Source organism: Festucalex cinctus, chromosome 2 (assembly GCF_051991245.1).
Source record: "Festucalex cinctus isolate MCC-2025b chromosome 2, RoL_Fcin_1.0, whole genome shotgun sequence".
Classification (NCBI taxonomy): Eukaryota; Metazoa; Chordata; class Actinopteri; order Syngnathiformes; family Syngnathidae; genus Festucalex; species Festucalex cinctus.
In genome coordinates, this window is record NC_135412.1 from 35,626,490 (window position 1) to 35,652,349 (window position 25,860).

Here is a 25,860-nt window from a genome sequence, read left to right on the forward strand (position 1 = left end):
ATACCCTGATTACGAGTTCAAACTGTCTTGAAGCACCTTTGGCACCATAATAATCAGCAGCTCCCTGACGCTCACTTTAGCTGCAGCTCTAGTTTCTTCCTCCACTTGCCTCAGCCTCAGCGGGGAGGCACATCCTTCCAGGAAAGTGTTCAATTATTGTGTATGTGCATGCGTCACATGCACGTGTGCTATCACTCACTCGACTCTCATTGCACCCTTTGGCCTCCTCCACTACACCCCATCCTTCCTTTCTCCTCCCCAGCCTCTCTCTGCTTGTCATCACTCACTTCTTGGTTAGGATTCAGACAGACAGGCTTTCCTCCATTCTGCATTGATGAGAAATGTGCATGCATGTGTCACGACAAGGAGAGGTAGGACCCAGACGCAGGATAAAGGTAGGCCACAAAGGCAACAGGTTTATTGCCGGTCAGCAGCTGTCTCCTCTCACACTGAGAGGAGAAAGGGGAATCAAAAAGTGGAGAACTAAAAACGCTCCACTGGGGAGGAAAAAACAGGCAAAAGGTATAGGGGACAACAAAAGGCGCTCCGCTAGGGAGGAAAAAGGCTCAAGGCAAAAGGGGTAACTAAAGGCGCTCCGCTGGGGAGGACAAGGCACAAAAACAAGGCAAGACAACAAGGCACCGGGAACAAGGACTCGAGGACTGTGGGACGCTTCCATGCACTGACTGTGTGTGACACTTCGGCAACGGAGGGGAGAATGCAGGTGGCTTTTATTGTGGCTTGATTGGTGGCAGGTGGTGGTAATCATGGATCTAGGAAAGCTCCGTGGATTGGCGACTTATCGTTTTGGAAAAAAAGAATAGGAAGAGCTAGACAGGGCCCTACATATAAATTAGTTTTTGGAGATTTTATTGCCCAATATGAACACCTGAAATTAGATTGGAATGGTCTAACGTGTAAAATGATCTTTCAAAAAATAAATGATGTACGATTTGGTGGGGAGGTTAACTTTAAATTGTTAGACAGGAATCAATGCACGGAAGTTATCCGCATTTTAAATAAAAAAAATACTATCATTCCAGAAGGGATGAAAGATATAAAATGGTTGATTGCTGTAGGTAGGCTCCCGACTCGCGCGATTGTTTCGTGGTCATGCTTTGTAAAGACAAAAAAATGCCCTATGAGTAATTGTTCAGAGGATGAAACACAGCAACATTTACTGATTGATTGTCATAGAGCTCAGCAAGTCTGGGCATTGATGAAAGATGTTGGACTTAAAATAGATGTTAATTATATCACTATTATGTATGGCTTGATAGAAAATAACATACCTTCTAAAGATAAAGAACTATTTCAAATTATTATAACTGTTGTCTGTGTAAAATTGTGGAAAACCAGGTGTGTTATGAGTATGAAGAATATAATAATTGATAGCAACACCGTGTTTAGACAAATTCTCTGTTTTTTAAGGAAAGAACGAAATAAGGATAAAAAGAAGCTTTTTCCCTGGCATATTTTACAGTTGTAAAATGTTCTGGATGTTTTGAATTTTTGTGTGTTTTAATTGCCTTTGTACCTTATGTGTAAATAACTTTTTGTACTTGGTGTTTTTGAATTTTTTTTGTAAATGATGTGAAACTGAATAAAGTTTTGTAAAAATCGTAATCATGGGCGGGGACCGATAATTAGCAAGCAGCAGGAAGGGTAAGTGACCTGAGGTGAGAGGGGAATCATTATTTCACAACAAAACAGGAAACATGAACACAAAAATAAAAGCATGGGCCGTCACGCCGGTGGCGGCGTGACAGCATGTAAGTATGAGTGTACAGTGCAGGAGAGTGCAGCCTTAAGCAAACAGCAAGGACGGCAGAGAAGTATGGTCAAGCAGAACAATGGAATTCTGGGTAAAAATAGCTCTCACACTGTCAAAAGAAGAAAGGAGACCAGAGAGCGTGAGAGGGCTTGAACAGAGAAAGCAGAGGATGGATGAAAGGAGTGATCATGCTCAGACGTGTGAAAGATGAAGGAAATTGCTTGCTGAGTTCTAATAAACTTATTTGGCATTAAAAAAAAAAATGTAACAAACAAATACAAGTAAGAGTGGCATTGTATTTTCAGATGAAATTCAAATCAACACAATGTATATTAATGGCTTGACATGAGTGATATCACTGACAGTGGCAAATATCAAGAGTGGAACCTCTAGAGAGTCGGTGCAAGCATCAAAAACTGAAATCTATAATATCTGAAAAAAAGAAAAAGATTGGTGTAATAGCACCACCAGAATTTACCAAATATATCACATTATTGATTTCAGATGTTGTTAACTACAGGTGTCGATGTGTGCTGTCTTTCAGAAAAAAGAGTGGCTATGTCTCAACTGCCAAACCCAACGGCTGATGTCCGGAGAAGGTCTAGATGAGCCTCCTCTCCCTGTTCCTCACCCGTCCCCCAAACATCAGCCTGCCGGGTCGCCACGCCACCAGGCACCAGCCAGTCAACAAAGCCCTCTCCACAAAGCCACCAATCAGCAGGGCTCCAAGGCGGCCCAGCCTCAGACACAGAAACCACCGTCGGGAACAGGAGGTAGCGAACCGTTTGGGCCAAATGCTGCCAAGCTGCCAACAGACACCAAGAAAACGATACCAGCTACATCAACTGGACCAACAGCAGAGACCCAGAAGAAGACGAAAACCACAGACGAAAAGCTCAAGATGGAGCCCGAAAGCCAAACTGTCAAAGACAGCAAAACCACTCTCAAGAAGGGAGATCAAATCACACCAATCAGAGAAATTAAGAAATCAAGGCATTACGATGTAAGTAATAGTAGTATTTTATTTGTAGCAGTTTACCCATGTGTAAAACCTTTCCTCATTCTCATTCTTTACTTTCATCTTGACTTCAACCCAATCCAAAATGACATTTACTAAACTGCAATGTGTTTCTTTATGACTTTGAATCAAAGTGAAGTGCTGACTTCAAGATAGATCCTTTTATTCCAACTAGGAAAGTGTCTTTAAGAATACATTATTGCCCTACTTATGATGACAATATATATATATTTTCAAAGTGTTATTTATTTATTTATTTATTAGGGCCCGAGCAGCGGCGGCGGCGGTGCCGCTGCGAGGCCCTATTGTTTTTGTAGGAATTCTTCTTATTAGGGCCCGAGCAGCGGCGGCGGCGGTGCCGCTGCGAGGCCCTATTGTTTTTGTAGGAATTCTTCTTATTATTATTAGGGCCCGAGCAGCGACCGCTGCGAGGTCCCTATTGTTTTTCAAGGAATTCTTATTATTAGGGCCCGAGCAGCGACCGCTGCGAGGTCCCTATTGTTCCTGAAGGAATTCTTATTAGGGCCCGAGCAGCGACCGCTGCGAGGTCCCTATTGTTCCTGAAGGAATTCTTATTATTAGGGCCCGAGCAGCGGCTGCGGCGGTGCCGCTGCGAGGCCCTATTGTTTTTGTAGGAATTCTTCTTATTATTCTTCTTTTTCTTCTCCGCAAACAATCGCATTTTTGAGACACTAAACGTGAACGAAAACTCACCAAACTTTACACGCACATCAGGCCTGGCGAAAAATTTGATATTTTAAAGTCGCCATACATGATAACAGAAAAATGGCTCCTTAGCGCCCCCTACATAGGTTAAACGGATCCCTGTCCCACTACGATTGTCCGACGGCTATGAAAATTGTGTGGCACCTGTAGCACATCCCAATGAACAAAAACCTCTTTGAAGTGTGTACCCTAAAATAGACAGAAAGTGAGGTATGAGTATTTAAATGTCCAATTTTTGCCAATTTTTGCACATTTACAGGGGTCATACTTTTGCCCGCTTCTCCTACATGGTTAACCCGATTGACTTCAAACTTGGGATGTACCATCTCAACACCTGGGACAACATCATTGTGAAAAATGAAAAGTTTTTGATATACTATATGACGGCGGCGGCGCATCAAATTTAGAGTTTAAAAATTCTTACTTCACGAAGCATTGCCGGTTGTACGTTTAATCTAGAGCTACGAAAATTGGTACACATATGTAACAGGCTATGACCTACAAAAAACTCTTTTTGAACCATATGCTAAACCTAACAGGAAGTCCACCATTTTGATTTATTTTGGAACGTGTTGCCATTTTTTTGGCCATTTCATTGGGGTCTTATTTTAACGAACTCCTCCTACAGTGTTGGTGTGATTCATCTTAAGATGTTGAAGATGAAAAGTTATTGAAAGCTTTGTATTTCGTCGCACACTGTTGTCATGGCATGCACTGTTTTTAAAGGAAAAAAAATATCCTTAAAGAAGCATTCCCATTTGTACGAAGCAGCTAGAGCTACGAAAATTTGTAGACATATGTAACAGCCCAAGATGTACAAAAAAGTCTCTTGGTGCCCTGTGCTAAACCCAACAGGAAGTCCCCTAGGGGCCGGGCATCACATTTTGAGCTAAAAAACTCCTCTTTAACAAAGCATACCCGGCTGTACGTTTCACATAGAGTTACCAAAATTTGTAGAGGTATATAACAGCCCTCGAGGTACAAAAAACTCTTTTTGAACCATATGCTAAACCTAACAGGACGTCCGCCATTTTGATTTACTTTGGAATGTGTTGCCATTTTTTTTGGCCATTTCATAGGGGTCATATTTTAACAAACTCCTTCTACAGAGTTTATCCGATCATCTTCAAACTTGGTGTGATTCATCTTAAGATGTTGAAAATGAAAAGTTATTGAAAGTTTTTTATTTCGTCACACGCTGTTGTCGTGGCATGCAATTTTTGCAAAGGAAAAAAAATCTTATTAATGAAGCATTCCCAGTTGTACGAAGCAGCTAGAGCGACGAAAAATTGTAGACATATGTAACAGTCCAGGATGTACAAAAAAGTCTCTTGGTGCCATGTGCTTAACCTAACAGGAAGTCCCCCAGGGGCCGGGCATCACATTTTGAGCTAAAAAACTCCTCTTTAACGAAGCATTCCCGGTTGTACGTTTCACCTAGCGCTATGATAATTTGCAGGCATACATAAGAGCCCATGATGTACAAAAAAGTCTATTGGAACCATGTGCTAAACCAAACAGGAAGTCTGCCATTTTGATTTATGATGGGATTTGTTGCCATTTTTTGTGGCCTTTTTCAGGGGTCATATTTTAACGAACCCCTCCTACAAAATTTATCCGACTGTCTTCAAACTTGGTGTGTTTCATCTTAAGATGTTTAAGATGCAAAGTAATCGAAAGGTTTTTTATTTTGTAACACGCTGTTGCCATAGCAATGCATTGTTTGTCAAGTGCTGCTTTTTTTTTTTTTATACACATGAAAACTCATGAAACTTTGCAAACACATCAGACTTGTCATGAACATGAATTTTCAGAGATTTATTGTGCAATTTGCAATAAATAGCGCCCTCTAGACATTTTTATGAAGCATTTCCGATTGTATGATTATGCTAGACCTACAAAAAAGTATTATGTAGCCATTTGCCAAACCAAAGAGGAAGTCCGCTATTTTGATTTTATTTTGGGAATTATACATCATTTTTGGCCTTTTTCATTAAACTTTGCACAGACAAGGCATGGAAAAAACTAACATTTTAAATGGTCCTTGTTCCATGTAACAGTACCCCAACGTGCCAGTACCCTGACGTGCAAGTAACCCAACGTTGTGCTCAATAGCGCCCTCTATGCATTTTTATGGAGCATTTCCAATTGTATGATTCAAGCGATACACAACTAAAGATGACTTGACCAAGATTTATGAAAACTGGGAGGCATACCTATTAGCTTAAGACCTACAAAAGGTATTCTGTAGCCGTATGCTAAACCTAAAAGGAAGTCCACCATTTTGAATTTATTTTGGGAATTGCACACCATATTTTGCGTTTTGATTAAACTTTGCACACACAAGGCTTGTCAAAAACATTTTAGATGGTCCTTGTCCTATTTGACAGTACCCCAACGTGCCAGTACCCCGACGTGCAAGTACCCCAACGTGGCCCGGGTTGCGAGGGCCCTTTATAGCTGCTCGCAGCTCTAGTTAGGGCCCGAGCAGCGACCGCTGCGAGGTCCCTATTGTTCCTGAAGGAATTCTTATTAGGGCCCGAGCAGCGACCGCTGCGAGGTCCCTATTGTTTTTCAAGGAATTCTTATTATTAGGGCCCGAGCAGCGGCGGCGGCGGTGCCGCTGCGAGGCCCTATTGTTTTTGTAGGAATTCTTCTTATTATTATTCTTATTATTATTATTCTTATTATTATTCTTCTCCGCAAACAATCGCATTTTTGAGACGCTAAACGTGAACGAAAACTCACCAAACTTTACACGCACATCAGGCCTGGCGAAAAATTTGATATTTTAAAGTCGCCATACATGATAACAGAAAAATGGCTCCATAGCGCCACCTACATAGGTTAAACGGATCCCTGTCCCGCTACGATTGTCCTATGGCGACGAAAATTGTGTGGCACCCGTAGCACATCCAGATGAACAAAAACCTCTTTGATGTGTGTACCCTAAAATAGACAGAAAGTGAGGTATGATCATCTGACTGTCCAATTTTGGCCCAGTTTTGCACATTTACAGGGGTCATACTTTTGCCCGCTTCTCCTACACGGTTAACCCGATTAACTTCAAACTTGGGATGGACCATCTCAACACCTGGGACAACATCATTGTAAAAAATCTAAAGTTTTTGATATACTATATGACGTCGGCGACGCATCAAATTTAGAGTTTAAAAATTCTTACTTCATGAAGCATTGCCGGTTGTACGTTTAATCTAGAGCTACGAAAATGTGTACACATATGTAACAGGCTATGACCTACAAAAAACTCTTTTTGAACCATATGCTAAACCTCACAGGAAGTCCGCCATTTTGATTTATTTTGGAACGTGTTGCCATTTTTTTGGCCATTTCATTGGGGTCTTATTTTAACGAACTCCTCCTACAGTGTTTATCCGATCATCTTCAAACTTGGTGTGATTCATCTTAAGATGTTGAAGATGAAAAGTTATTGAAAGCTTTGTATTTCGTCGCACGCTGTTGTCATGGCATGCACTGTTTGCAAAGGAAAAAAAATATCCTTAAAGAAGCATTGCCAGTTGTACGAAGCAGCTAGAGCTACGAAAATTTGTAGACACATGTAACAGCCCAAGATGTACAAAAAAGTCTCTTGGTGCCCTGTGCTAAACCCAACAGGAAGTCCCCCAGGGGCCGGGCATCACATTTTAAGCTAAAAAACTCCTCTTTAACAAAGCATACCCGGCTGTACGTTTCACCTAGAGTTACCAAAATTTGTAGAGGTATATAACAGCCCTCGAGGTACAAAAAACTCTTTTTGAACCATATGCTAAACCTAACAGGATGTCCACCATTTTTATTTACTTTGGAATGTGTTGCCATTTTTTGGGCCATTTCATAGGGGTCATATTTTAACGAACTCCTCCTACAGAGTTTATCCGATCATCTTCAAACTTGGTGTGACTCATCTTAAGATGTTGAGGATGAAAAGTTATTGAAAGCTCTTTATTTCGTCGCACGCTGTTGTCGTGGCATGCACTTTTTGCAAAGGAAAAAAATCCCTCTTAATGAAGCATTCCCAGTTGTACGAAGTAGCTAGAGCTACAAAAAATTGTAGACATATGTAACAGCCCACAGTGTACAAAAAAGTCTCTTGGTGCCATGTGCTAAACCCAACAGGAAGTCCCCCAGGGGCCGGGCATCACATTTTGAGCTAGAAAACTCCTCTTTAACGAAGCATTCCTGGTTGTACGTTTCACCTAGCGCGATGATAATTTGCAGGCATACATAAGAGCCCACGATGTACAAAAAAGTCTCTTGGAACCATGTGATAAACCAAACAGGAAGTCTGCCATTTTGATTTACGATGGGATTTGTTGCCATTTTTTGTGGCCTTTTTCAGTTGTCATATTTTAACGAACTCCTCGTACAAAGTTCATCCGACCGTCTTCAAACTTGGTGTGTTTCATCTTAAGATGTTTAAGATGCAAAGTTATCAAAAGTTTTTTATTTTGTCGCACGCTGCTGCTATAGCGATGCAGTTTGCCAAGTGAAGTGCTGCTTTGTTTTTTTATCTATACATGTGTGAAAACTTATGAAACTTTGCAAACACATCAGACTTGTCATGAACATGAATTTTCAGAGATTTATTGTGCAATTTGCAATAAATAGCGCCCTCTAGACATTTTTATGAAGTATTTCCGATTGTATGATTCTGCTAGATTTGTGAAAATTAGGACAGACCCCTATCAGCCTAATACCTACAAAAAAGTATTATGTAGCCATTTGCCAAACCAAAGAGGAAGTCCGCTATTTTGATTTTATTTTGGGAATTATACATCATTTTTGGCCTTTCTCATTAAACTTTGCACAGACAAGCCATGGAAAAAACTAACATTTTAAATGGTCCTTGTTCCATGTAACAGTACCCCAACGTGCCAGTACCCTGACGTGCAAGTAACCCAACGTGCTCAATAGCGCCCTCTATGCATTTTTATGGAGCATTTCCAATTGTATGATTCAAGCAATACACAACTAAAGATGACTTGACCAAGATTTATGAAAACTGGGAGGCATACCTATTAGCTTAAGACCTACAAAAGGTATTCTGTAGCCGTATGCTAAACCTAAAAGGAAGTCCACCATTTTGAATTTATTTTGGGAATTGCACACCATATTTTGCGTTTTGATTAAACTTTGCACACACAAGGCTTGTCAAAAACATTTTAGATGGTCTTGTCCTATTTGACAGTACCCCAACGTGCCAGTACCCCGACGTGCAAGTACCCCAACGTGGCCCGGGTTGCGAGGGCCCTTTATAGCTGCTCGCAGCTCTAGTTCTTCTTCTTTTTATTTGTTATTATTCTTTTCCGCAAACAATCACATTTTTGAGACACTAAACGTGAACGAAAACTCACCAAACTTTACACACACGTCAGGCCTGGCGAAAAATTTGATATTTTAAAGTCGCCATAGGTGATAACAGAAAAATGGCTCCATAGCGCCACCTACATAGGTTAAACAGATCCCTGGCCCGCTACGATTGTCCGACGGCTATGAAAATTGTGTGGCACCTGTAGCACATCCAGATGAACAAAAACCTCTTTGATGTGTGTACCCTAAAATAGACAGGAAGTGAGATATGAGTATTTAAATGTCCAATTTTGGCCAATTTTTGCACATTTACAGGGGTCATACTTTTGCCTGCTTCTCCTACACGGTTAATCCAATTGACTTCAAACTTGGGATGTACCATCTCAAGACCTGGGACAACACCATGGTAAAAAATCTAAAGTTTTCGACATACTATATGACGGCGGTGGGGCATCAAATTTAGAGTTTCAAAACTCTTACTAAACGTAGTATTGCCGGTTGTATGTTTAACCTAGAGCTACGAAAATTGGTACACATATGTAACAGACTATGACCTACAAAAAAGTCTGTTGGTGCCATATGCTAAACCCAACAGGAAGTCAGCCAGAGGCGGGGCATCAAATTTTGAGTTTCAAAATTCTTACTTAATGAAGCATTCCCGGCTGTACGTTTCACCTAGAGTTACCAAAATTTAAAGACATATGTAACAGCCCTCAAGGTACAAAAAACTCTTTTTGAACCATATGCTAAACCTAACAGAAAGTCCACCATTTTGATTTACTTTGGAACGTGTTCCCATTTTTTTGGCCATTTCATAGGGGTCCTATTTTAACGAACTCCTCTTACAGAGTTTATCCGATCATCTTCAAACGTGGTGTGATTCATCTTAAGATGTTGAAGATGAAAAGTTATTGAAAGCTTTTTATTTCGCTGCACGCTGTTGTCGTGGCATGCACTTGTTTGCAAAGGAAAAAAATTCTTCTTAATGAAGAATTCTCAGTTGTACGAAGCAGCTTGAGCTACGAAAATTTGTAGACATATGTAACAGCCCACGATGTACAAAAAAAGTCTCTTGCTGCTTTGTGCTAAACCCAACAGGAAGTCCCGCAAGGGCCGGGCATCACTTTTTGAGCTAAAAAACTCCTCTTTAACGAAGCATTCCCGGTTGTACCTTTCACCTAGCGCTATGATAATTTGGAGGCATACATAAGAGCCCACGATGTACAAAAAAGTCTTTTCGAACCATATGCTAAGCCAAACAGGAAGTCCGGCATTTTGATTTACTTTGCTATTTGTAGCCATTTTTTGGGGGCCTTTTATAGGCCTCATATTTTCTACAAAACTTATCAGATTGTCTTCATTCTTTGGCATGTTTCATCTGAAGTATTGCCGGTTATACGTTTAATCTAGAGCTACGAAAATTGGTACACATATGTAACAGACTATGATCTACAAAAAAGCCTGTTGGTGCCATATGCTAAACCTAACAGGAAGTCCGCCAGAGGCAGGGCATCAAATTTTGCATTTCAAAATTTTTACTTAATGAAGCATTTCCGGCTGTACGTTTCACCTAGAGTGACCAAAATTTGAAGACATATGTAACAGCCCTCGAGGTACAAAAAACTCTTTTTGAACCATATGCTAAACCTAACAGGAAGTCTGCCATTTTGATTTACTTTGGAACATGTTGCCATTTTTTTGGCCATTTCATAGGGGTCTTATTTTAACGAACTCCTCCTACAGAGTTTATCCGATCATCTTCAAACTTGGTGTGATTCATCTTAAGATGTTGACGATGAAAAGTTATTGAAAGCTTTTTATTTCGTCGCACGCTGTTGTCGTGGCATGCACTGTTGGCAAAGGGAAAAAAAATCCTTCTTAATGCAGCGTTCCCAGTTGGACGAAGCAGCTCGAGCTACAAAAATTTGTAGACATATGTACACATTTGTCCACATATATATATTTACATATGCATGTAAAAAAATTATGTCAGGCTAAACTAAATGGTTGATTAGGCCCCACACATTTTCACCTTACCACACCCTCTTTGCAAAAGGTTTGAACACTCCTGGCCTAAACCTAGGTGTATACTCAAACTATGCACGCACATAAAGCCTGGAACAAAATGTGTAATTTAGAGGGTTCTTGTTTTGTTTTTTGTATTCCTTATATTTCATGTCATTATACTTGACACACTATTTTTACTACTCATTGAATCAGTTATAAGAACATTTAATTGATACAATCCAATCACATCCTAGAGAATTGAAAACACATTCAATCATGAGGTTGTTAAGACACATTTACTTCTGTAGCACTTAACCACAAACAAGTTGCGACATTCCCTGATCTAACCCTCCAACCGGGCAAGGAAAAACTTTCAGGGGTCATATTTTAACGAACCCCTCCTACAAAATTTATCCGACTGTCTTCAAACTTGGTGTGTTTCATCTTAAGATGTTTAAGATGCAAAGTAATCGAAAGTTTTTTATTTTGTAACACGCTGTTGCCATAGCAATGCATTGTTTGTCAAGTGCTGCTTTTTTTTTTTTATACACATGAAAACTCATGGAACTTTGCAAACACATCAGACTTGTCATGAACATGAATTTTCAGAGATTTATTGTGCAATTTGCAATAAATAGCGCCCTCTAGACCTTTTTATGAAGCATTTCCGATTGTATGATTATGCTAGACCTACAAAAAAGTATTATGTAGCCATTTGCCAAACCAAAGAGGAAGTCCGCTATTTTGATTTTATTTTGGGAATTATACATCATTTTTGGCCTTTTTCATTCAACTTTGCACAGACAAGGCATGGAAAAAACTAACATTTTAAATGGTCCTTGTTCCATGTAACAGTTGTCAAGTGCTGCTTTTTTTTTTTTTTTATACACATGAAAACTCATGAAACTTTGCAAACACATCAGACTTGTCATGAACATGAATTTTCAGAGATTTATTGTGCAATTTGCAATAAATAGCGCCCTCTAGACATTTTTATGAAGCATTTCCGATTGTATGATTATGCTAGACCTACAAAAAAGTATTATGTAGCCATTTGCCAAACCAAAGAGGAAGTCCGCTATTTTGATTTTATTTTGGGAATTATACATCATTTTTGGCCTTCTTCATTAAACTTTGCACAGACAAGGCATGGAAAAAACTAACATTTTAAATGGTCCTTGTTCCATGTAACAGTACCCCAACGTGCCAGTACCCTGACGTGCAAGTAACCCAACGTTGTGCTCAATAGCGCCCTCTATGCATTTTTATGGAGCATTTCCAATTGTATGATTCAAGCGATACACAACTAAAGATGACTTGACCTAGATTTGTGAAAACTGGGAGGCATACCTATTAGCTTAAGACCTACAAAAAGTATTCTGTAGCCGTATGCTAAACCTAAAAGGAAGTCCGCCATTTTGAATTTATTTTGGGAATTGCGCACCATATTTTGCGTTTTGATTAAACTTTGCACACACAAGGCTTGTCAAAAACATTTTAGATGGTCCTTGTCCTATTTGACAGTACCCCAACGTGCCAGTACCCCGACGTGCAAGTACCCCAACGTGGCACGCCTTTGCTGTAGCGATGCATTGTTTGCAAAGAATTATTTTTTTTATATGATTCAGCTAGATGTGTGAATATTGGGAGGCATACCTATCAGCCGAATACCTCGACAAAGCATTCCATAGCAATGTGAACAAACACAAAAAGCATGGCAAAACATTTACAATTTAGACGGTTTCTTATGAAACAGTACCCTAACGTGCCAGTACCCCGACGTGCAAATACTAGGGGTGGGACAAAAAACCGATTCGACCAAACCATCGGTCGTCAAGGGGAGCTCAACGGCCGTATCGGTAGCAAACTCGTCAACCGATACAAAATCCGCTGCGAATCCTTAGATACATTGCTTGTAAAGCTGTGGACCGGATATCGCGTTGCTGTGAATCGGTTGCGAGTTAGGCTTTATGGTTTTCATAACAATAGCAAGAGTTCTGCACCGTGCTCTACTTGTTTTGTTTACATTTCAGTAGCAGCACTATTCAAGCTACTTCCGTGTTTACAGAGAGCTAGCAAAGTTGCGCTCAGAGACGCTTCATTCCCCGGATGTTGTAAACATAATGCAAAGACGTTACGCACCTTTTTTTTGGGGGGGGGGCGCCTACCGTCAACGCCGTGCTCGCGACACGGCACGCGCGCTCGCGCGCAGTCGCGCACAACAAGTGACAACATGCAAATGGAGACAGTTAGCAGAAGCCGGTGCCGTACATCTCGGTATTTCCCATTGCTATCGAGTCCTCTCGGTGCACTTGTATGTCCCGGGCCGGCGTTGGTACTGCGCGCGAGCCAAAAAGAATAACTCCCGTGACGATCCAATTCATGGATTCAAACGACACAGGTATGTCCCACAGCCAACACACCAGCTAAGCTAAAAGCACACTGCAAGTATCTCATTTCTCAGTTTGTGGCTCCCTGTCAATGTACACAACTAGCATGAGCAGCAGGGAACTGAGACGTGCCCGCAATTACGTCATCAAACTCAAAATGAACGACTGCCCAAAAAACAAAACAAACAGTAGTGATTCCGTGGTCATCGTGTCTCAGATTAAAAAAACAAAAAAGATGTCATACATTAACCAAAAATGAATGTGATGGCAAAGATAAACAAAAATTGTTAACAACAAAAATTGTTAATAAAAAGGGAAATGCACTTTTGGAAATATTTTTGGATATATTAAGTTGTTAAAATGTGTTTGATAGATTTATTGTTCCATAAGGTGGCTTCATATTTCTTTTGGCTGGACGGTAGGTTTATTTCATGTCTTAAATTTATGTTTCTGAAATACTTCACAATGTGCACATATTCTGTTTAATTGTGTTGGTGTCTGTCTAAAGGTTAAATATTTATGTTTAACATTAAATTATCAACCTTTTGTTTTCCTGATCCTTATTTTGAAGAGAAAAAAACAAACGAAAAAAAAAAACAATTATAACTGTCAATAACTAATAATAAATATTTAAACTGATACATTTTTAAGTCATATCGCCCAGCCCTTTGTTGCGGTATATTTAAATAATTGATTCAAAATATAAAAATATAGAAGACATATTTGTTGTTGTTCTTTTTTAACACATTTGTAGATACTGTAAAAATTTGTGGTGTTTTAAGATTGTTTACAAGCAACAAATGTCACTATAAGTTTTGAATATTGAAATTAATCGTATCGAATCGAAAATTGTATCGTTCCCAAACTTAATCGAACCGTATCGAACCGTTCCGTTCTGAAAGATAATCGTTTTTCAATCGAATCGCAACTTGTGTATCGAGATACATATCGAATCGGCCTCATGTCAGAGATTCCCACCCCTAGCAAATACCCCAACGTGGCACGGGTTGCGAGGGCCCTTTATAGCTGCTCGCAGCTCTAGTTATTATTCTTCTTCTTCTTCTTCTTCTTCTTTTTCTTTGTTATTATTCTTTTCCGCAAACAACCACATTTTTGAGGCACTAAACATGAACGAAAACTCACCAAACTTTACACGCAGATCGGGTCTGGCGAAAAATTTGATATTTTAAAGTCGCCATACATGATAACAGAAAAATGGCTCTGTAGCGCCACCTACATAGGTTTAACGGATCCCTGTCCCGCTACGATTGTCCTATGGCTACGAAAATTGTGTGGCACCTGTAGCACATCCAGATGAACAAAAACCTCTTTGATATGTGTACCCTAAAATAGACAGGAAGTGAGGTATGAGTATTTGAATGTCCAATTTTGGCCCATTTTTGCACATTTACAGGGGTCATACTTTTGCCCGCTTCTCCTACACGGTTAACCCGATTGACTTCAAACTTGGGATGTACCATCTCAACACCTGGGACAACATCATGGTAAAAAATCTAAAGTTTTTGACATACTATATGACGGTGGCGGGGCATCAAATTTACAGTTTCAAAATTCTTACTTAACGAAGCATTGCCGGTGGTACGTTTAATCTAGAGCTACGAAAATTGGTACACATATGTAACAGACTATAATCTACAAAAAAGCCTGTTGGTGCCATATGCTAAACCTAACAGGAAGTCCGCCAGAGGCGAGGCATCAAATTTTGTGTTTCAAAATTCTAACTTAATGAAGCATTCCCGGCTGTACATTTCACCTAGAGTTACCAATATTTGAAGACATATGTAACAGCCCTCAAGGTACAAAAAACTCTTTTTGAACCATATGCTAAACCGAACAGGAAGTCCGCCATTTTGATTTACTTTGGAACGTGTTGCCATTTTTTGGGCCATTTCATAGGGTTCTTATTTTAACGAACTCCTCCTACAGAGTTTATCCGATCATCTCCAAACTTGGTGTGATTCATCTTAAGATGTTGAAGATGAAAAGTTATTGAAAGCTTTTTATTTTGTCGCACGCTGTTGCCGTGGCATGCACAGTTTGCAAAGGAAAAAATTCCTTCTTAATGAAGCATTCCCAGTTGTACGAAGCAGCTAGAGCTACGAAAATTTGGAGACAAATGTAACAGCCCACGATGTACAAAAAAGTCTCTTGGTGCCATGTGCTAAACCCAACAGGAAGTCCCGTAGGGGCCGGGCATCACATTTTGAGCTAAAAAACTCCTCTTTAACGAAGCATTCCCGGTTGTACGTTTCACCTAGCGCTATGATAATTTAGAGGCATACATAAGAGCCCACGATGTACAAAAAAGTCTCTTGGAACCATGTGCTAAACCAAACAGGAAGTCCGCCATTTTGATTTATGATGGGATTTGTAGCCTTTTTTTGTGGCCTTTTTTAGGGGTCATATTTTAACTCCTCCTACAAAATTCATCCGACCGTGTTCAAACTTGGTGTGTTTCATCTTAAGATGTTTAAGATGCAAATTTATCGAAAGTTTTTTATTTTGTCGCACGCTGCTGCTATAGCGATGCATTGGTTGCCAAGTAAAGTGCTGCTTTGTTTTTTTTTATCTATACATGTGTGAAAACTCGTAAAACTTTGCACACACATCAGACTTGTCATTAACATGAATTTTTAGAGATTTCTTGTGCAATTTGCAATAAATCGCACCCTCTATACATTTTTTATGGAGCATTTCCGATTGGATGATTCAAGCGCGAAATAACTAAAGATGACTTGACTTGACCTAGATTTGTGAAAACTCAGAGGCATACCTATTATATTATTATTATTTTTTGTACCTTACAAGATTATCTCTTGTGCCACATTAAACCCCTTTGCAGGCCTGAGCCAAACCACGGTCCATACATTTGATACCACTGCTTTATTTCAATGGTCAAGTACTTCATAACCACACCTACTTATGCTTGTCCTTGCATATATAGTAGACAACAAAGAGCTCTTTCAACAAAAGACATTTCCATCTACAAAGTCATACAAGGTAAGCACTCTATAAATTCTGCAATCACTACACTTCTATTCCTAAATTATCACTTCAAATACCAACAATGGTTAATACAGCTACAAATTTCTTGTATGTTTATGAAGTATGATACTGTATTTATTTCTACTCCTTTGCTTTTCTACAGAACATGAACAAATCACCAAGCAAATTCTCTTTTGATAAAGACCCTCTAATCATCTCCATACGCAAAGATTGCCAACTTTTTTCCGTAAGTATACAATACATAAACTAAACAGGACAACTTTCTCAATCATATACAGTATGCCATACATATATGTATTAAGTTCTCATTTATTAACAGGTTTGTTAAAGGCACCTTTAGTGTGTTTTTCTGTTTGTAATGTTTCTCCACGAGCACGTCTAGCCATTGATATCATGTAGAACACATATGCTAACCTTTTAGAGACAATTGAAGCTTACTTGCACAGTAGCCACTATCTTAACCACTTAATTCACATGTCTACTTGACAACTTATTACATGTAGTGAAATGGTACTTTGTGCGTCTTATGCTTTTTTCTGAACACTGCTTTTCAACTCTTTCCTTAAAACCAATACATGCGGTACTGTTATACTGTATAAATATATATGTCCGTGTGTATATATTTGTATATTCTTTCAAATAAACTCGTTTTGACACACACAGCCATTGAGTAACATGCAACACGACCACAACGTTTTGCACCAACACGTTACACTTACATAACCATTTATGTACCTGTCGTATCCTTACTTTTATTCATCATTTCATCACACAATCCTAAAACATTGCTTTTTGACCCAGATGATTCAACTATACCATTTTTGCGTGTCTTATTACTTACTAGCTATATTATTTATTAACGGGCAAAAACTATGAATATAAGATCACCGTCAAATATTACGTCTGTAATATCCATATACAGTGCATTACATAATATGCATTTGTATTAAGACACTACCATGCTAAAAATATGCACACGACTGTTCTGTAAACTACACCTAAGACAACCAAACTTCACAGATCTAACATGATTCTTCATTCTTTTTTGTTCTACAGATGTATCAAATGCTGCCACACAGACAGAAGAAGCCACTGAGGACATGCACGAAGACGATGATCACAATATAACAGGACAGGTTAACCCCCCTGAAGTTTTAGCCCGCAGGTCAAAGCGTCCTAGGACTAATTCATCCATGGAGGTTACATTATCCTAAGACAGACTATGTGCTAACCCAAACTCTTTGACCCCAAGGGATTCATCTGTCCCAGAAAACTTTTACACTAAAGAGTTTATCTGTCCTAGGGCGCTGTTAACCCCAGGTTAAAGTGTTATTTAATCTGTCCTGTTACAACAGCTATACATAAACAGCTGCATTCCTCTCCTGTTCCATCTCTCGCACTTCTTTCGTCTCTTTTTCTCCTCTACTTATACCTATGCTTGCTCATGTGCTTTTTTCCCCTTTAGATGATGTCATTGGTTAGCCTGCTTCAAAGCTACATTTTTTCTTGAATAACTGTCACACATTTACTGTTTGCTGGACCCTACAAAACTGTCACAATACTTCACTATGTCATGAATACATATGTGTTGCACAGCGACACCACATTAAGAGTCATCAAAAAGCTTTTTATTTGATCACACACCATCTCTGTGCCATGCAATGTTTTCAAATGAACAGATGCTGGTTTTGAATATCAAACGAGCGACTTTTCATGAAACTTTGCACACACATCAGAAAGTCCACACTTTTGAATTTATTTTGGGAATTGTGCATCATTTTTGGCCTTTTACTGCACCTTTTTACACACAAGGCACGGCAAATGCATTTCTATTTTCCATGGTCCTTATCTATTTAACAGTACCCCAACGTGCAAGTCCCCCGACTTGCATATACCCCAACGTGGCCCGGGTTGCGAGGGCCCTTTATAGCTGCTCGCAGCTCTAGTTCTTTGTTATTATTCTTTTCCGCAAACAACCACATTTTTGAGGCACTAAACATGAACGAAAACTCACCAAACTTTACACGGAGATCGGGCCTGGCGAAAAATTTGATATTTTAAAGTCGCCATACGTGATAACAGAAAAATGGCTCTGTAGCGCCACCTACATAGGTTTAACGGATCCCTGTCCCGCTACGATTGTCCTATGGCTATGAAAATTGTGTGGCACCTGTAGCACATCCAGATGAACAAAAACCTCTTCGATATGTGTACCCTAAAATAGACAGGAAGTGAGGTATGAGTATTTGAATGTCCAATTTTGGCCCATTTTTGCACATTTACAGGGGTCATACTTTTGCCCGCTTCTCCTACACGGTTAACCCGATTGACTTCAAACTTGGGCTGTACCATCTCAAGACCTGGGACAACATCATGGTAAAAAATCTAAAGTTTTTGACATACTATATGACGGTGGCGGGGCATCAAATTTACAGTTTCAAAATTCTTACTTAACAAAGCATTGCCGTGGTACGTTTAATTGAGAGCCACGAAAATTGGTACACATATGTAACAGACTATGATCTACAAAAAACTCTTTTTGAACCATATGCTAAACCTAACAGGAAGTCCGCCAGAGGCGAGGCATCAAATTTTGTGTTTCAAAATTCTTATTTAATGAAGCATTCCCGGCTGTACATTTCACCTAGAGTTACCAACATTTGAAGACATATGTAACAGCCCTCAAGGTACAAAAAACTCTTTTTGAACCATATGCTAAACCGAACAGGAAGTCCGCCAGTTTGATTTACTTTGGAACGTGTTGCCATTTTTTGGGCCATTTCATAGGGGTCTTATTTTAACGAACTCCTCCTACAGAGTTTATCCGATCATCTCCAAACTTGGTGTGATTCATCTTAAAATGTTGAAGATGAAAAGTTATTGAAAGCTTTTTATTTCGTCGCACGCTGTTGCCGTGGCATGCACAGTTTGCAAAGGAAAAAATTCCCTCTTAATGAAGCATTCACAGTTGTACGAAGCAGCGAGAGCTACGAAAATTTGGAGACAAATTTAACAGCCCACAATGTACAAAAAAGTCTCTTGGTGCCATGTGCTAAACCCAACAGGAAGTCCCGTAAGGGCCGGTCATCACATTTTGAGGTAAAAAACTCCTCTTTAACGAAGCATTCCCGGTTGTACGTTTCACCTAGCGCTATGATAATTTAGAGGCATACATAAGAGCCCACGATGTACAAAATAGTCTCTTGGAACCATCTTCCAAAACAAACAGGAAGTCCGCCATTTTGATTTACGTTGGGATTTGTAGCCATTTTTTGTGGCCTTTTTTAGGGGTCATATTTTAACGAACTCCTCCTACAAAATTTATCCGACTGTCTTCAAACTTGGTGTGCTTCATCTTAAGATGTTTAAGATACAAAGTTATCGAAAGTTATTTATTTTGTCCCACGCCGTTTCATGGCGATGCATTGTTTGCCAAGTAAAATGCTGCTTTTTTTTTTTTTGGTCTAAACATGTGCAAAAACTCATGAAACTTTACACACACATCAGGCTTGTCATAAGCATGAATATTTTAGAGATTTCTTATTAAATTTGCAATAAATGCTTCAATAGCGCCCTCTAGACATTTTTATGAAGTCTTTCCGATTATATGATTCAGCTAGATGTGTGAATATTGGCAGGCATGCCTAATATATTCAAAAAGTATTCTATATAGCCATGTGCCAATCCATTTTGATTTTATTTTGTTAATTGTGCATCATTTTTGGCCTTTCCATGAAACTTTACAAACACAAAGCATGGCAAAAACGTTTAAAATTTAGATGGTTTCCTATTTGACAGTACCCCAACATGCCAGTACCCCGACGTGCAAATACCCCAACGTGGCCCGGGTTGCGAGGGCCCTTTATAGCTGCTCGCAGCTCTAGTTCTTCTTCTTTTTATTTGTTATTATTCTTTTCCGCAAACAATCACATTTTTGAGACACTAAACGTGAACGAAAACTCACCAAACTTTACACACACGTCAGGCCTGGCGAAAAATTTGATATTTTAAAGTCGCCATAGGTGATAACAGAAAAATGGCTCCATAGCGCCACCTACATAGGTTAAACAGATCCCTGGCCCGCTACGATTGTCCGACGGCTATGAAAATTGTGTGGCACCTGTAGCACATCCAGATGAACAAAAACCTCTTTGATGTGTGTACCCTAAAATAGACAGGAAGTGAGATATGAGTATTTAAATGTCCAATTTTGGCCAATTTTTGCACATTTACAGGGGTCATACTTTTGCCTGCTTCTCCTACACGGTTAATCCAATTGACTTCAAACTTGGGATGTACCATCTCAAGACCTGGGACAACACCATGGTAAAAGATCTAAAGTTTTCGACATACTATATGACGGCGGTGGGGCATCAAATTTAGAGTTTCAAAACTCTTACTAAACGTAGTATTGCCGGTTGTATGTTTAACCTAGAGCTACGAAAATTGGTACACATATGTAACAGACTATGACCTACAAAAAAGTCTGTTGGTGCCATATGCTAAACCCAACAGGAAGTCCGCCAGAGGCGGGGCATCAAATTTTGAGTTTCAAAATTCTTACTTAATGAAGCATTCCCGGCTGTACGTTTCACCTAGAGTTACCAAAATTTAAAGACATATGTAACAGCCCTCAAGGTACAAAAAACTCTTTTTGAACCATATGCTAAACCTAACAGAAAGTCCACCATTTTGATTTACTTTGGAACGTGTTCCCATTTTTTTGGCCATTTCATAGGGGTCCTATTTTAACGAACTCCTCTTACAGAGTTTATCCGATCATCTTCAAACTTGGTGTGATTCATCTTAAGATGTTGAAGATGAAAAGTTATTGAAAGCTTTTTATTTCGCTGCACGCTGTTGTCGTGGCATGCACTTGTTTGCAAAGGAAAAAAATTCTTCTTAATGAAGAATTCTCAGTTGTACGAAGCAGCTAGAGCTACGAAAATTTGTAGACATATGTAACAGCCCACGATGTACAAAAAAGTCTCTTGCTGCTTTGTGCTAAACCCAACAGGAAGTCCCGCAAGGGCCGGGCATCACTTTTTGAGCTAAAAAACTCCTCTTTAACGAAGCATTCCCGGTTGTACCTTTCACCTAGCGCTATGATAATTTGGAGGCATACATAAGAGCCCACGATGTACAAAAAAGTCTTTTAGAACCATATGCTAAGCCAAACAGGAAGTCCGGCATTTTGATTTACTTTGCTATTTGTAGCCATTTTTTGGGGGCCTTTTATAGGCCTCATATTTTCTACAAAACTTATCAGATTGTCTTCATTCTTTGGCATGTTTCATCTGAAGTATTGCCGGTTATACGTTTAATCTAGAGCTACGAAAATTGGTACACATATGTAACAGACTATGATCTACAAAAAAGCCTGTTGGTGCCATATGCTAAACCTAACAGGAAGTCCGCCAGAGGCAGGGCATCAAATTTTGCATTTCAAAATTTTTACTTAATGAAGCATTTCCGGCTGTACGTTTCACCTAGAGTGACCAAAATTTGAAGACATATGTAACAGCCCTCGAGGTACAAAAAACTCTTTTTGAACCGTATGCTAAACCTAACAGGAAGTCTGCCATTTTGATTTACTTTGGAACATGTTGCCATTTTTTTGGCCATTTCATAGGGGTCTTATTTTAACGAACTCCTTCCACAGAGTTTATCCGATCATCTTCAAACTTGGTGTGATTCATCTTAAGATGTTGACGATGAAAAGTTATTGAAAGCTTTTTATTTCGTCGCACGCTGTTGTCGTGGCATGCACTTTTTGCAAAGGAAAAAAATCCTTCTTAATGAAGCATTCCCAGTTGTACGAAGCAGCTAGAGCGACGAAAAATTGTAGACATATGTAACAGCCCAGGATGTACAAAAAAGTCTCTTGGTGCCATGTGCTAAACCCAACAGGAAGTCCCCCAGGGGCCGGGCATCACATTTTGAGCTAAAAAACTCCTCTTTAACGAAGCATTCCCGGTTGTACGTTTCACCTAGCGCTATGATAATTTGCAGGCATACATAAGAGCCCATGATGTACAAAAAAGTCTCTTGGAACCATGTGCTAAACCAAACAGGAAGTCTGCCATTTTGATTTATGATGGGATTTGTTGCCATTTTTTGTGGCCTTTTTCAGGGGTCATATTTTAACGAACCCCTCCTACAAAATTTATCCGACTGTCTTCAAACTTGGTGTGTTTCATCTTAAGATGTTTAAGATGCAAAGTAATCGAAAGTTTTTTATTTTGTAACACGCTGTTGCCATAGCAATGCATTGTTTGTCAAGTGCTGTTTTTTTTTTTTTTTTATACACATGAAAACTCATGAAACTTTGCAAACACATCAGACTTGTCATGAACATGAATTTTCAGAGATTTATTGTGCAATTTGCAATAAATAGCGCCCTCTAGACATTTTTATGAAGCATTTCCGATTGTATGATTATGCTAGACCTACAAAAAAGTATTATGTAGCCATTTGCCAAACCAAAGAGGAAGTCCGCTATTTTTATTTTTTTTGGGAATTATACATCATTTTTGGCCTTTTTCATTAAACTTTGCACAGACAAGGCATGGAAAAAATTAACATTTTAAATGGTCCTTGTTCCATGTAACAGTACCCCAACGTGCCAGTACCCTGACGTGCAAGTAACCCAACGTTGTGCTCAATAGCGCCCTCTATGCATTTTTATGGAGCATTTCCAATTGTATGATTCAAGCGATACACAACTAAAGATGACTTGACCTAGATTTGTGAAAACTGGGAGGCATACCTATTAGCTTAAGACCTACAAAAAGTATTCTGTAGCCGTATGCTAAACCTAAAAGGAAGTCCGCCATTTTGAATTTATTTTGGGAATTGCGCACCATATTTTGCGTTTTGATTCAACTTTGCACACACAAGGCTTGTCAAAAACATTTTAGATGGTCCTTGTCCTATTTGACAGTACCCCAACGTGCCAGTACCCCGACGTGCAAGTACCCCAACGTGGCCCGGGTTGCGAGGGCCCTTTATAGCTGCTCGCAGCTCTAGTTATTCTTATTCTTATTATTCTTCTCCGCAAACAATCGCATTTTTGAGACACTAAACGTGACCGAAAACTCACCAAACTTTACACGCACATCAGGCCTGGCGAAAAATTTGATATTTTAAAGTCGCCATACATGATAACAGAAAAATGGCTCCTTAGCGCCCCCTACATAGGTTAAACGGATCCCTGTCCCGCTACAATTGTCCGACGGCTATGAAAATTGTGTGGCACCTGTAGCACATCCCAATGAACAAAAACCTCTTTGAAGTGTGTACCCTAAAATAGACAGAAAGTGAGGTATGAGTATTTAAATGTCCATTTTTTGCCAATTTTTGCACATTTACAGGGGTCATACTTTTGCCCGCTTCTCCTACACGGTTAACCCGATTGACTTCAAACTTGGGATGTACCATCTCAACACCTGGGACAACATCATTGTGAAAAATGAAAAGTTTTTGATATACTATATGACGGCGGCGGCGCATCAAATTTAGAGTTTAAAAATTCTTACTTCACGAAGCATTGCCGGTTGTACGTTTAATCTAGAGCTACGAAAATTGGTACACATATGTAACAGGCTATGACCTACAAAAAACTCTTTTTGAACCATATGCTAAACCTAACAGGAAGTCCACCATTTTGATTTATTTTGGAACGTGTTGCCATTTTTTTGGCCATTTCATTGGGGTCTTATTTTAACGAACTCCTCCTACAGTGTTTATCCGATCATCTTCAAACTTGGTGTGATTCATCTTAAGATGTTGAAGATGAAAAGTTATTGAAAGCTTTGTATTTCGTTGCACGCTGTTGTCATGGCATGCACTGTTTTTAAAGGAAAAAAAATATCCTTAAAGAAGCATTCCCATTTGTACGAAGCAGCTAGAGCTACGAAAATTTGTAGACATATGTAACAGCCCAAGATGTACAAAAAAAGTCTCTTGGTGCCCTGTGCTAAACCCAACAGGAAGTCCCCCAGGGGCCGGGCATCACATTTTGAGCTAAAAAACTCCTCTTTAACAAAGCATACCCGGCTGTACGTTTCACATAGAGTTACCAAAATTTGTAGAGGTATATAACAGCCTTCGAGGTACAAAAAACTCTTTTTGAACCATATGCTAAACCTAACAGGAAGTCCACCATTTTGATTTATTTTGGAACGTGTTGCCATTTTTTTGGCCATTTCATTGGGGTCTTATTTTAACGAACTCCTCCTACAGAGTTTATCCGATCATCTTCAAACTTGGTGTGATTCATCTTAAGATGTTGAAAATGAAAAGTGATTGAAAGTTTTTTATTTCGTCACACGCTGTTGTCGTGGCATGCACTTTTTGCAAAGGAAAAAAAATCCTTCTTAATGAAGCATTCCCAGTTGTACGAAGCAGCTAGAGCGACGAAAAATTGTAGACATATGTAACAGCCCAGGATGTACAAAAAAGTCTCTTGGTGCCATGTGCTAAACCCAACAGGAAGTCCCCCAGGGGCCGGGCATCACATTTTGAGCTAATTACTCCTCTTTAACGAAGCATTCCCGGTTGTACGTTTCACCTAGCGCTATGATAATTTGCAGGCATACATAAGAGCCCATGATGTTCAAAAAAGTCTCTTGGAACCATGTGCTAAACCAAACAGGTAGTCTGCCATTTTGATTTATGATGGGATTTGTTGCCATTTTTTGTGGCCTTTTTCAGGGGTCATATTTTAACGAACTCCTCCTACAAAATTTATCCGACTGTCTTCAAACTTGGTGTGCTTCATCTTAAGATGTTTAAGATACAAAGTTATCGAAAGTTTTTTATTTTGTAACACGCTGTTGCCATAGCAATGCATTGTTTGTCAAGTGCTGCTTTTTTTTTTTTATACACATGAAAACTCATGGAACTTTGCAAACACATCAGACTTGTCATGAACATGAATTTTCAGAGATTTATTGTGCAATTTGCAATAAATAGCGCCCTCTAGACATTTTTATGAAGCATTTCCGATTGTATGATTATGCTAGACCTACAAAAAAGTATTATGTAGCCATTTGCCAAACCAAAGAGGAAGTCCGCTATTTTGATTTTATTTTGGGAATTATACATCATTTTTGGCCTTTTTCATTAAACTTTGCACAGACAAGGCATGGAAAAAACTAACATTTTAAATGGTCCTTGTTCCATGTAACAGTTGTCAAGTGCTGCTTTTTTTTTTTTTATACACATGAAAACTCATGAAACTTTGCAAACACATCAGACTTGTCATGAACATGAATTTTCAGAGATTTATTGTGCAATTTGCAATAAATAGCGCCCTCTAGACATTTTTATGAAGCATTTCCGATTGTATGATTATGCTAGACCTACAAAAAAGTATTATGTAGCCATTTGCCAAACCAAAGAGGAAGTCCGCTATTTTGATTTTATTTTGGGAATTATACATCATTTTTGGTCTTTTTCATTAAACTTTGCACAGACAAGGCATGGAAAAAACTAACATTTTAAATGGTCCTTGTTCCATGTAACAGTACCCCAACGTGCCAGTACCCTGACGTGCAAGTAACCCAACGTTGTGCTCAATAGCG

General features: G+C 39.3%; 1 protein-coding gene across 7 annotated transcripts in view; it reads left to right on the forward strand.

The window, feature by feature from the left end:
• bsna (bassoon presynaptic cytomatrix protein a) overlaps window positions 1-25,860 on the forward strand; it is a 143,494-nt gene that overhangs the window by 74,582 nt on the left and 43,052 nt on the right. For all 7 annotated transcript variants that reach the window (XM_077514856.1, XM_077514858.1, XM_077514860.1 and 4 more), the window contains one exon: window positions 2,319-2,777. In XM_077514856.1, the coding sequence (XP_077370982.1) occupies window positions 2,319-2,777 (459 nt within the window). The remainder of the gene's footprint in view (window positions 1-2,318; window positions 2,778-25,860) is intronic.